This window comes from Stenella coeruleoalba (genome assembly GCF_951394435.1).
Source record: "Stenella coeruleoalba genome assembly, chromosome: 20".
Classification (NCBI taxonomy): Eukaryota; Metazoa; Chordata; class Mammalia; order Artiodactyla; family Delphinidae; genus Stenella; species Stenella coeruleoalba.
The window spans coordinates 27,676,255-27,689,600 of NC_137166.1; the positions used below are offsets into that span (position 1 = coordinate 27,676,255).

The window sequence follows — 13,346 nt, forward strand, 5'->3', positions numbered from 1 at the left end:
CTAAGGCCTAGAAGTTAAGTACTTGCATACAGGTAATAGGCGGCATAGCGGGGTTGGAACCTGGGTCCGCCCCACTCCTAAGAGCCTAACCATCAAGTTATGTATGGTCCCAATCCCCGAGCTGTCAAATAATATTCCTGGAAATCAGAACATGATGTTTTTCTGCTGAAAACAGAATGGCGGACTTTTTGTAGAAAAATAGAAAATTCACTTGTATATATGAAATATTTTCCATTAATAATACTTTCTTCATTCATTTTGGGTTGGCATTAAGAATTGTTTTATGTGACTAAATAGCAAGAAAATGGACAATCTTGGAAACTGCTGATCTTAGTTTTCTTGGTTACATAATCAAGATGGTTGAAATTCATGCAAAAGGCATTTTCTGCTAATGAAATTGTTTTGGTTTCTGTGATTGAATCATCATTCCCTGGCATTCTGCAAATGGCACCATGACTTTATCCTGCTCTATCAATATCATTCAAAAACACAGCAATTATTAAAATCTTTTTGGCTGGAACCCCGGGGTCATTTCCCCAATGACTCATTGCAGAAATTACTACAAATTACCTATTTTTCCATCTACTTTTTTCTCTCTCCACTGAATTTACAGACCACTTTTACCTCTCTGCTGGACTACTTAAAAGTCTCCCTACTGGTCATATTACTTCCATTTTTTGCTTGTTCTCTATACTGCCCCCCTTCCAACCCCACTCCAATTCCATTCTCCAAATAGAAGCCAGAGCCACCTTTAAAACTTATTTATCAAAGCATACTTACATGCTTAAACTCCTTTGTTTTCTATTGCACTTAGGATAAAATACAAAATCCTGAACATGGCCTTCACGAGCAGTTCCCTGACCTCTCCAACCCTGGAGCATGCTTTTCTACCCACTCAGTTCCTACCTTACTAGTTCAAGGGACTTCCATCTGATCCTGGGGCCTACTGAGCTCCTTTCCTCCTTAGTTAAGGCCTTTGCCTATAATGTGTTCACCTAGCTACCCAGTCCTAGAAGCCTGTCCTCAGTCTCTCTGCCTGGCTATATCCCTAGGTCCTACTTCCTCCTTTAAGTTTTTTTTTTTTTGTAATGGATTTATGATTTCTTTTTATTTATTTATTTTTAATTAATTTATTTTTGGCTGCGTTGGGTCTTCCTTGCTGCGCACAGGCTTTCTCTAGTTGCAGCAAGCGGGGGCTACTCTTTGTTGCGGTGCGCGGGCTTCTCATTGCGGTGGCCTCTCTTGTTGTGGCGCACGGGCTTAGTTGCTCCGTGGTATGTGGAATCTTCCTGGACCAGGGCTCGAACCCGTGTCCCCTGCACTGGCAGGCGGATTCTTAACCACTGTGACACCAGGGAAGTCCCTCCTCTAAGTTTTTACCAATATTACTCCTTCAGTGAGTTTTCTCCCTTTCCCCTCATCTAAATTAGGTTCCCCTTGTTCTTTCTCAAAGGCACCCTATTTTCTTTCAGGGCACCAAAAATTTATTACAATAAGGAAAAATATAGTTTTCTCCCCACTACCAGATGTCAGCTCCACGAACAGATCTGTTTTGTATACCGTATAGGTGCAGTGCCCAGAACATATTAGGTGTCCAATAAAGGTTTGCTGGATGAATAAGTGATTAACCTTATTTCTTAATTCTAATACTTGATTCTGTCCTGCCCTGGAAAGTATAAACCTGAGAGTATAATATCTTGGAACCTTAGCAGCAGGCACCAATGAAAGTTGTGAAATCTTAGTCAAAAAAGGCAACAAATGTTTTATTTCTTCAATGCAAATTACTGTATTCACCACAAGCTAAAGAAGAGAACATATATATATATATATATATATATATATATATATATATTTATATATATTTTTGAATTTACGGAAGACTAAAGACATGGAAACAATCCAGCACCCCAACAAGTACGGCCAGGAAGGAAATCAGGTCTGTAATAGGACAATTTAATGAACTACAAACAAGAAAGGGTGGCAAAGGAAGAAAAAAATGTGCATTGAATTTAAGACACTGTAAAACTCAGAAGACATATTTACTATTCAAGTATAAACTCAGTAAGGACTTGGCATAAATTGAAAGGCAGCTGCTGAGGTACACCATTATAAAATAAGTTCTATGAATTTACAATTCTACCTTCCAATTTTCTGGGAGAAAAAACCAAACTCTTGAAGGTCTTCACCAGAGACCCTGAGAGGGAATAACACTTTGGATGAAGACATAGTCAACAATCCATGATTGAATTTCCTATTCAAAAACATGTATTTATTTTAAACAATAGGAATACGTGCTCTCAGACTGACCTCTAAGAGTTTTTGAGACTACTGGTTCAAGAGTTGCAAAGTATATTACTTCCCAAAACAATACTGATTAAAAAAAATTTTTTTAAACAAAAAACAGAGAGACCTCATTTGATGGTAGCTTAAAAATACCCTAAATACCAAATTTTCTCCAGTCTAACATTGCGATTAATTTAAGAATTCCTCCTGCATTGTTAAAACATTTTTTCCTCACAAAATGTGGGTACTGAAATTGGATAAAAACACCATGAATGTGAAAATACCACCAATTTTCTGCAGTTAAAAAAAACTAGAATGTTCTTTGGAATCACTGAAATATCAAAAATTTGGGTTTTTTCCTACAGTCTGTGCACCTTCTTTCAGGCCCTCCATGTTGCTTGTAGTATTGACCTGTGTGATTCTAGTTTCATAGCTTCAAGTCTTGCAATATCCATGCTTAACACACCGGTGGCTCTCTGACCAATGGGAAGTTATGCTTAACCCAGAAACGCTTCATAACCCAGAAACTTCTCCATAATGACTTTTGCCCAAAATAAAAACTTTAGAATATGAGACAAAACACCCTGTGTTAAACAATCAAATGAACCCAACCTGGAGAAATCCGGTGTGGTTTCAACACTCAGGAGGGCATTGTCTCCTATTGTTTCTCATGGAAGTACTGCAGGCCTAGCTGTTAGCATTCAGCTCTCCTTGGTCTTAAAAGGAATTTCTCAGGGCTGGCAAGTTGGGTTAGATTCTAGGAGAATTTTGTCTTTGACAAACTATCGTTTTTTAGCATAAAATCTGGCCATGGCTATAAGTTTCAATGTGCGTACAACTGATTTGAGAAATTTTTTTTCTTTGTTTTTCTTTTCAACATTGGCTGGAATTGAGTAGAAGTAAGTCCATGATGCCTCTTCACGTGTGTCATGAAATATGAGAAATCTGTCTGACTCTAGACACTATTTCTTTACGACACAATGGGCAGGTCTCCAGTTGCAAGGCACAATCCATGCACAGGTCACTGAGGAGAAAGACATAAATGCCAGTTAGGTCAGTGCTTCAAAAGGTCAGACTGACAATCTGCTGACTCCACCTAAAACGTTAACAAGCATGTTAACTGAAAGGGTAATAATCGCACATGGCTAAAACAAAAAGTAAATATATAAACAGCAAGTCTCTCTTCCATTTCTGATCCTCAATCTTCCTCTTCTGAGGAATAAGTTAAAAGTTCATGTGCATTCTTCCAGAAAGTCTATATGTACATAGCCTATACATACAGATGTGTATATGTAGGTAGAGATACAATGCTATTTTTTCCCAGACAGCTAGCCATCTATCCCAATATCATTTGCTGAATAGTCCTTCTCTCACCACAGATTTGACATGATGCCTTTATCATACGTTAAATTTTTCTTTGTAGTCAGTTCTATTTCTGGGCTTCTGTTCCATTGTTGTGTCATTCTTTTCATATACTGGGGCAAAACTATTAACCTTTCTTTAAGTATAGTTGATTTACATTATTGTATTAGTTTCAGGCGTACAACATAGTGATTAAAATTTTTTATAAATTATACTCCAATTAAAGCTAGGGACTTCCCTGGTGGTCCAGCGGTTAAGAATCTGCCTTCCAGTGCAAGGGACGCAGGTTTGATCCCTGGTCGGGGAACTAAGATCCCACATGCCACGGGGCAACTAAGCCCTAGCGCCGCAACTACTGATCCTGCTCCCCACAACTAGAAAGCCCCTGTACACTGCAACCACAGAGCCCTCACACTCTGGAGCCCGCACGCCACAACTAGAGAGAAGCCTGTGCACCAAAACGAAAGATCCTGTGTGCCTCAATTAAGACCAGACGCAGCCAAAAATAAATAAATAAATACATAAAAAAAAAGATATTGGCTATCGTCCCTGTGCTGGACAATATATCCTCATAGCTTATTTATTTTATACATAGTAGTTCGGACCTCTTAATCCCCTGCCCCTATCTAGCTCCCGCCCTCTTCCCACTGGTAACTGCTAGTTTGTTCTCTATATCTGTAAGTCTGTTTCTGTTTTGTTATATTCACTCGTTTGTTTTATTTTAGATTCCACATATAAGTGATAATATACAGTATTTGTCTTTCTTTGTCTGACTTATTTCACTAAGCCTAATACCTTCCAGGTCCATCCATGTTGTTGCAAATTTAACATTTATTTTAATATATTTTAAGATGTGGTAGGTAGGGTTGGTCCTCTCCATAACTCTTCTTTTTCAGAATTTTCTTGTCTTAGTATCATAAACTTTTAAGTTAGCATTTCTATTTCCAGAAAAAAAAAACAACCCCGAAAACCCATGTTGTCCTTTTTTTTTTTTTTTTTCCGGTACGCGGGCCTCTCACTGTTGTGGCCTCTCCCATTGCGGAGCATAGGCTCCGGACGTGCAGGCTCAGCGGCCATGGCTCACAGGCCCAGCCGCTCCGCGGCATGTGGGATCTTCCCAGATCGAGGCACGAACCCGTGTCCCCTGCATTGGCAGGCGGACTCTCAACCAATGCGCCACCAGGGAAGCCCCATGTTGTCCTTTTTATATGGACCAAATTAAACTTAGAGTTTAGGGAAAACTGTCACGTTTACGACACTAAGAGGTCTTCCTATCCAAGACCAGATCCAGTTATTCAAGTCTTCTTTACATTCCTTGGTAGTTTAAAAGTTTTCTTCAGATAGGCACCATATATTTCTTGGAATGTATTCTTAAGCTTTTTTTTGGTCTATTGTAAAAGGGACCTTCAAATATTTGTTCTAATTAGTTGTTATTTATATATAGAAAGCTATTGTTTTAAGTTATTTTTTGTAACCAGCTAGCTTATTCAATTGTCACAATGTTTCTAATAGGCTTTTAGTCAATTCTCCTGATATCTACCTATGTAATCTATTATCTCCAAATGATGATTTTGCTCCTTTTTCCAGTTTTAATCCCTTTTCTCTTTCTTGTCTAACTGTTTTAGCTTATACAGTGCAAGTCACAGTGGTGATAGCAGGCATCCTTGTCTTGTCTCCAGCATCTCTTGCAATGCTTCCAGTGTGACACCATTAAAAAGATGCTAGTGTTTGGCTGAGATATATACATCTTTTATATTGCTAAGGAAGTATCCATCCATTCTTATTTTATACGATTTTATTCCCTACATCCATTTCTGTTTTGCAGTATTCCATCCATTTGGGATGGATACTGAATTTTAACAAATACCTTTTCAGCATTTTTGGAGCAAGTGTTAATTCTTTGCTCCACTGTCCCTTGGCCTATTTGGGAAATTATATGAATTGATTTCCTATATTGTACTAACCTTGCATTCCTGAAATAAGCCCCCTTGGTTGTGTTTGGTAATAATTTATTTAGGATTTTTAGGTTTATATTCGTAAGTTTTCTTTCCTTTTTTTTTTAAGATTTTTTTTTATGTGGACCATTTTTAAAGTCTTTATTGGATCTGTTACAATATTGCTTCTGTCTTACGTTTTGGTTTTTTGGCCGTGAGGCATGTGGGATCTTAGCTTCCGGACCAGGGATCGAACCCGCACCCCCTACATTGGAAGGCAAAGTCTTAACCACTGGACCACGAGGGAAGTCCCACATAAGTTTTCTTTTTTTGTGTGTTTTGTCAGCTTTTCATATGATTACGATGCAGGCTTTGTAAAAAGAATATTGTAGTTTTCCTATTATCTCTGTGGTCTGGAGAAGTTTAAATAGAATCTATCTATTCCCTGAAAGTTTGAAAGAATTCACCTGTGAAACCATCTGGGCTTAGTGCTTTTAGTGGCAGAGGCAAAGGTAGCTTTGATAATCATCTCAATTTCTTCTACGGTAACAGGAATGCTTAGATTTTCAGTCTCTTCTAGGGGTTGGCTCATGTCATTCCATTTAGCCAGATTTCTCTTCTTAACCTCTACCCTTCTAAAATTGTTGTTGTTGCTGAAAGTGGAGCTAAATTTTCTTATAATTCTTTTATTTCCTCTTCCAACTCTGTTTTGGATATATCTAGTAAGGAGACTGGTCATACTTAAGATACCTGGTTCTAAGTTTTTAGATTTCAGCCCTCTTTCATGAGCCCTTATTGTGCACAAAACCACCAAGAAGGGCCAGAAAGCTCAGAGATGAATAAGCCCAGATCCTCAGGCACTCTGGGCTACAGAGTTGATACAGAGGAATAATCACAGCTGGAGTCACGGTGCCTTTCTTTCAGAAGAGAGACTGGTATAGCTAGTGGTGAAATGAGATAAACTCACTGCATGTATGTCCCTTACCAGACGATTAGATAACAACCCATTTCATAAGATGGCAAATGTACAGAGGCAGAGTCAGGGGCTCAGGCTGAGTCAGACCTGGGGGAGACAAACTGGGGTCCATCACTCCAGGCTCTGGCCCCGTAGGCGACCTGCTAGCTAAAGCTATGTCAAGAATAAGAGCAAGGCAGGGTATGGGATGTGATGAATTACAGGGAGCTGGCCTGGAACATCAGCATAGGTATCGCTCATATACAATCAGCACACAAGCCCGGGCTAGGCCAAGGCCAGCACACTGCCCAACTCCTCTTCCCCTTTCTAACCTTAGTTGGGATGGCCTTTTTAGGGACTGTCTTACTTGCTGCTCTTGCTGATGTCTTAGACACTCTGTTCTATAGGATCCAGGCTGCCCTTGTCTCATACAACTGAAATTTGGTTAGATGGCAGGGAGGTGCTGCCATCTCAATGCTTAGGAGGGTGAATAATAAGTAAATGAGAAGGCTCTAAAACTAAAAGGGATTTCCCAAGAGGCTCATAATTAGCATTAAACCTTTTACATTTTGTGAATAAAAACTGTTTAAACTATAGTGTTGAGTAAATTAAGTAAAACAAAAACAGGCCTTCCATATCAAGCAGCTTCTTCTATTTCAGGTACTTTCTGGAAGACAGCCATGTACTACTTGGCAAACTCTAATTCCTCATTCAGCCCACTTTGGATATTATAAACCTTGATGAACAGCTATGGAACTGGTAACACTGTAAAAAGCAATTCAGGAACAGGATGAAACTTTGTCTAATATAATGTACAAAAGAGGAAATGACCAAACAAACCCTCTTACCTGTGTCCACATGGCTTCAATTGTGTGTCTGCTACCTCATCGCAACACAGGGAGCAGCAGTTTTCCCGGATACTAACTTGCTTCAACAGAGCAAGACGCCTGTGCCTGAGTAGAAAACACAGTTTGAAACTCATTTTGTCAACAAATAAATGGGGCCTGTTAGCAGTGATGCATACGAAGTGCCTTGAAAATGCTCTGCACATGTGAGTCTACCATGTATTCCCTAAGCTTTGTTCAGTAAAGTTTTCACACAAGACATCTCATTTCAATCTTTCAATGATTTTCTAAAATAGAGAATGAAGGAGGCATGGTCATTCCCATTTTACAAAGAAAAGGGCAGGAAATGATTTGCATAAGGTCACAGACAAGGAAATGATTTGTATGGGTCAGACACAGTAAACAGATTCAGGAATCAAATTTAAGTCTTTTGGTTCTAAGTCCAGTGCTTTTTTTATTTTACCAGCAAATTAAAAAAATTTTTTTTGTTTACCTATCTATCTATCATCTATCTATCTATCTTGTCTATCTCGGCTGTGCCGGGTCTTAGTTTCGGCACTCGGAATTCTTGGTTACACCATGCATGCAGGATCTAGTTCCCTGACCAGGGATCGAACCCTGCATTGGGAGTGCAGAATCTTACCCACTGGACCACCAGGGAAGTCCCTACCAGCAAATTTTAACATTTTAAGTCACACACTCTAAGAGTTTGAGGAAACGCATAGAGCATTTCCCAAGAAAAATGCACACACACAATTTTCAACGTGTTTATGACAGCTCATCATAGCCACCCTGGAAGTCCAGACACCTTGGGTTAGAAGCCTCGCATTATACTTTCACTCAGCTTGGAATGGAAAAGCAGACATGCAGAACTGCTCTGCTGAAGGTACAGCCTGATGGATGGCCAAGAGAAACAGGAAACATTCGTTCAATTCACATAAGGCCTTATTATGTGCCAGGCACTGTTCCAAGCTTTGGAGATTTAGCAGTGAAGAGAGGACTAAAAAAATATCCCTGCCTTCAGAGAGTTTACACTCCAGTGGGGGGAAAACAGACAATAAATCAGATTAAAAAGTAAGGCAGATTTTTAAATGCTAATGAGTAGTGTGAAGAAAAATAAAGCAGGGAGAAGAATAAGGAGTGTGTATGTGAGAGGCAGGGAGTTATAATTTTAAATACGGCAGCTAGGGAAAATCTCACTAAGATGACATTTAAGTGAAGACATGAAGGGAGTGAGAGAGTGAGCTTGCGGGCATCTTGGAGAGAAATTGTGATTTATGATAAAAAATATATTTTGTTTACATCTGCATTCCTGGCACAGATTCCTAAAACCCTCGATGATTCATAAGTTAAGAGAGCTAGAAAGGTCTTTTGTTCTGTTAATGAGGCGGCTTTTAAAAAGCCCGCTAGGTACCGAAGGATGGGACTGGGAACCAACCAGGTGATTAGAAGGTTGGAACTTTTCAGTTCCCTCCTCTCTCCTCTGCCCCACCTCCTGGGATGGGAAGTGGGCTGGAGACTGAGTTCCATCATCAAAGGCCAATGATTTAATGAACCAGCCCTGTGTAATGAAGCCTCCCTACCAACCGAAAAGGACAAGGTTCAAAGAGTTTCATGGCTGGTGAACAAGTGAGAGGCAGGGAGATTGGCATGCACAGATAGCCTGTTCCTGAGTTATATACTATTCTAATAAACCGGTAACCTAGTAAGAAGTAAACTGCTTTCCTGAGTTCTGTGGTGGCAGCTCTAGCAAATTAATCAAACCCAAGGAGGAGGTCATGGGAGCCTCCAATTTACAGCCACTTGGTCATAAACTGGACTTGTGACTGGCATCTAAAGTGGGAGAAAAGGGCAGTCTTTGCAGGACTGAGTCCTTCACCAGTGGGATCTGATGCTATCTCCAGTTAGACAGTGTCAGAATTGAGTTAACTGCTCAGTGGTCCTGGAAAACACACATCAGAACATTCTAGTAGCAAGAAGCATTGTGACAGCAGAACATTCTAGTGCAAAGGCCCTGGGGCTACAATAGTAGACCTGGTATGTTTCAGGAGCAGCAAGGAGGCCAGGATGGCTGAAAGAGCAGGAGCATATGGGAGAGGGTCGGAGGTCAGAGAAGTAATGGAGGAGAGGAGGGGACAGATCGTATAGAGGATTTAAGCTTTTACCTTAAGTGAGAGGAAGCCACTAGAGTCTTTTCAGCACAGAAGTGCATGATCTGATTTATGTTGTAACAAAAACATTCTGGAGACTGTGCTGAATAGACCGAAGGGAGTTAAGGCAGGAACAGGGAGACTACAGTTTAAGGGCAGGGCAAGAACAATCCGGGTGGAAAATGATGGAGGCTTCAACCATGGTGGTAGCAGGGAGAGGGATAAGAAGTAGTTGGATTTGGGATATATTCTGAAGGCACAGCCCACAGGATTTGCTGAGGGATCTGTCGTGGAAATGGCAGAAAATCATTCCCTGCCTTGTCAAGGATACTCTAGGATTACGGCCCGGGAAACTGGAATGACAATGGAGCTATTAACAGAGATGAGGGAAAACTGTAAGAGAAGCAGGTGGTCATGAGTGGATGACTTCTGTAGCTGAGAGGTGGGTACATGGTGCTTTATTGTACTATTCTTTTTTTTCTTTTGTGTGTATCTGAAATTTTCCATAATAAAAAGTTTAAGAAGAAAAAAAAAGAATGAATAGAAGAAGAGATAGAGACAGAGAGGATTTACAATATAGAACAATTTACAAAATGCCAGATAGAAACAGGAACATGATCTCCTACCCTGAAGTCAGAGAAGAATACTATTTCTATGAGTAAAAAAGGACCCCTTCGCATTAAGGAGGCCACTCAGTCTCCAACAACTCCTGTCTTGGTGTCACTGTCACAAAAGCAAAGTCTAGTGTATTATAGGACTGCCCGAGCTTGTAACTGCTGTTCTTATTCAAGGCAGGCTGCACTTTGGGCGCGAAAGTGATGTGGTACCAAGAGAAGCTGCCCATAAAAGACGACTTTCCGACAGTTGGCGCCTACTGCCATCTGACTTTTGGAAAGTTTAATTCTGCAGGGGTGGTTAACTAAATGCTGAAGCACTTTTAACCAAGGCCAGCCTCCAGGGGAACTCTTAGATGGATCGATTGTACCTTTCAGGGCGTGTGTGAGAAGGCAGACTTGTTTATGGGCCGCATCCAAGAAGATAGGCTACATAAAAAAAATGATGGGGCATGACAGATGAGAAAGGTGTTACTTCACACTTCCACTAAGAGGAATCTGAAGTTCAGAATCCCTGTCAGGCACCAAGACAAGGTGAAAGGAAGTTCTAAGAATGAACTTCAGATCTCTGAGCTGGGATACAAGTGGCCCTTCTGTTCCTGATATTATGGAGGCTCTGCCACTGCAGGGCTGTCATCACTGTGTGACATTTTCTAGTTCATCTGGAAACTGCTGACTGAGCCACTCTCAAGCCTTGGGACACTGGCTTGAGAGTGAAGGTGAAGTACACTGCAGAAGGGCTCGTTACAAACCTGCGTTTTGAGCCAGAACAGGAGCTAGGATTACAACATTATGTTACAGATACCTTTAAGACCATAAAGGCCCAACACTGGCTGTGCCATGGCCAGTGTGGTCTCTTTGACTGCAGATTCCTTACCTAGGCAAAATGATTTTCTCTTCAGCTGTTAGGAAGGCGTAGTCATTAAAAGTGCTAAATTTCACAGATGGTGGATATTTGAATGGTTTTGCTCCAAAATTGAACTCACATTGTTGATATGACATGAAACTAGCTGCAGCAAAAAATCCAGATCTACAAATAAAAATAAACAGAGGTCAAGAGAATTCATAAAAACAAAGTAAAGCTCTTACACAAAGTGGTGTTCAGAAAATGGGAATAAGTCATACCCGAGCAGAAAGAAGGGTGACATTCTGTTTATTAACCTAGACAGAACTGTGAACCAGAGAACATCCTGCTCTTACTTTCCTATATCAAACTCTGGGAGGGTTTTAGGTAAGATCAAATGGGTCTCCAATTACTTGAAATACAGTGATTTCTCATCACAACTGACTACATAAACGGACAAAGTTTTTTTGTTTTTTTTTTTCTGGAGAAAAGTACATTCCATGCATCTGCTCAAATGTTTGACTGAGAGAAGGTACTTACACAGTAGATGAAAAGACTTGCTTCTCAGGAGGCAGCTGGTTGCCATTTAAAAAGAAAATCATTTGCTTTTCATTCAAATCTAACAGAAATCCTACTGTGTCTCCTAGAGGATAAAGTGAAACACTGTTAGGATATGGAGATTCTGCTGTCTCAGGGTTTTAATGTCACTGTATTAAGTCTGTTTTTATAGCCCTGTACTCAACATATTCATCATTTTTGCTTCTTCTGCAACTGATCTGACCCATTTACATCAATATTTGGATGTACCATTAAGAGGAAAATGCTGCCAATTAATCTATGAAAAGTCATCAATTGTAAGATGCATCCCAATTTCAAAGATGTGAAAATGTGGGGAAAATATGCATTTGGGGATCAGTAAAATATGGTAAGATCAAAATCATGAACTTTTTTGCCTCTCTGGTGAGAGTTAAAACTCTCTGAGAGGGAATTCCCCAGCAGTCCAGTGGTTAGGACTCTGTGCTTTCACTGCCGAGGGCAAGGGTTCAATCCCTGGTCTGGGAACTAAGATCCTGCAAGCTGTGAGGCACAGCCAAAAAAACAAAACAAAACAAAACTGTCTGACATAACAACTGCCCCCAAACATGTTTTTTTTTTAAAGCATTCATATTCACTCATAAAGTTTTTGCTTTTTTTTTTTTTTTGCGGTACATGGGCCTCTCACTGTTGTGGCCTCTCCCGCCGCGGAGCACAGGCTCCGGACGCGCAGTCCCAGCGGCCATGGCTCATGGGTCCAGCCGCTCCGCGGCATGTAGGATCCTCCCGGACCACGGCACGAACCCATGTGCCCTGCATCAGCAGGTGGACTCTCAACCACTGCGCCACCAGGGAAGCCCAAGTTTTTGCTTTTTAAAATGTCAAAGGGACTTCCCTGGTGGCACAGTGGTTAAGAATCTGTCTGCCAACACAGGGGATATGGGTTCGATCCCTGGTTTGGGAACAGCCCACGTGCCACAACTACTGAAGCCTGTACGCCTAGAGCCTTTGCTCTGCAACAGGGAAGCCATCGCAATGAGAAGTGCACGCACCACAATGAAGAGTAGCTCCCGCTCACTGCAACTAGAGGAAGCCCGAACGCAACAAAAAAGACCCAATGCAGCCAAAAATAAATAAATAAAAAATAAATTTATAAAAATAAATAAATAGTCAAAGATAAATACATGAAATTATAAAGTAATGACAAGAAAAATTGACCCTCAGTGGTACTGGAGGAAAATCTGGCAATATATGGCAAAAGCCTTGAAATTCTGTATACCCTTTGCCAGAGAAGATTCATTTCTAAGGATTTATCCTGAGAAAATCCAGAATGGTTTATAATTTTTTTATAATAATAATTTTAAAAGGCAAAAATGTAACTTCCAACCTTGAGGCATTGATTAATATAGTACTATTATATAATGGAATATTGAAAAGCCATTAAAAACAATGTTATTTAATAACCTGGAAAGCTGTTCAAGGCATAGTAAGTGTAACAACAAAAAATATACACCATACACAAAAATAAACTCAAAATGGATTAAAGACCTAAATGTAATGCCGGATACTATAAAACTCTTAGGGGAAAACATGGGCAGAACACTTTTTCACATAAACCGCAGCAAGATCTTTTTTGATCCACCTCCTAGAGTAATGAAAATAAAAACAAACAAATGGGACCTAATTAAACTTAAAAGCTCTTGCACAGCAAAGGAAACCATAAACAAAATGAAAAGACAACCCTCAGAATGGGAGAAAATATTTGCAAACAAAGCAACCAACAAGGGATTAATCTCCGAAATATACAAACAGCTCATGCAGCTCA

At 40.2% G+C, this 13,346-nt stretch overlaps 1 protein-coding gene across 3 annotated transcripts in view; it reads right to left on the minus strand.

Annotated features, from left to right (window-relative positions):
* Positions 1 to 1,756: 1,756 nt before the first annotated feature.
* Positions 1,757 to 13,346, minus strand: part of RSPRY1 (ring finger and SPRY domain containing 1) — a 46,948-nt gene continuing 35,358 nt past the window's right edge. For all 3 annotated transcript variants that reach the window (XM_079908749.1, XM_079908748.1, XM_079908750.1), the window contains exons 12-15: positions 11,528 to 11,630; positions 11,021 to 11,173; positions 7,383 to 7,487; positions 1,757 to 3,307 (exon numbers count right to left, since the gene is read on the minus strand). In XM_079908749.1, coding sequence (XP_079764875.1) covers positions 3,211 to 3,307; positions 7,383 to 7,487; positions 11,021 to 11,173; positions 11,528 to 11,630 — 458 coding nt within the window. In that variant the 3' untranslated portion in view covers positions 1,757 to 3,210. The remainder of the gene's footprint in view (positions 3,308 to 7,382; positions 7,488 to 11,020; positions 11,174 to 11,527; positions 11,631 to 13,346) is intronic.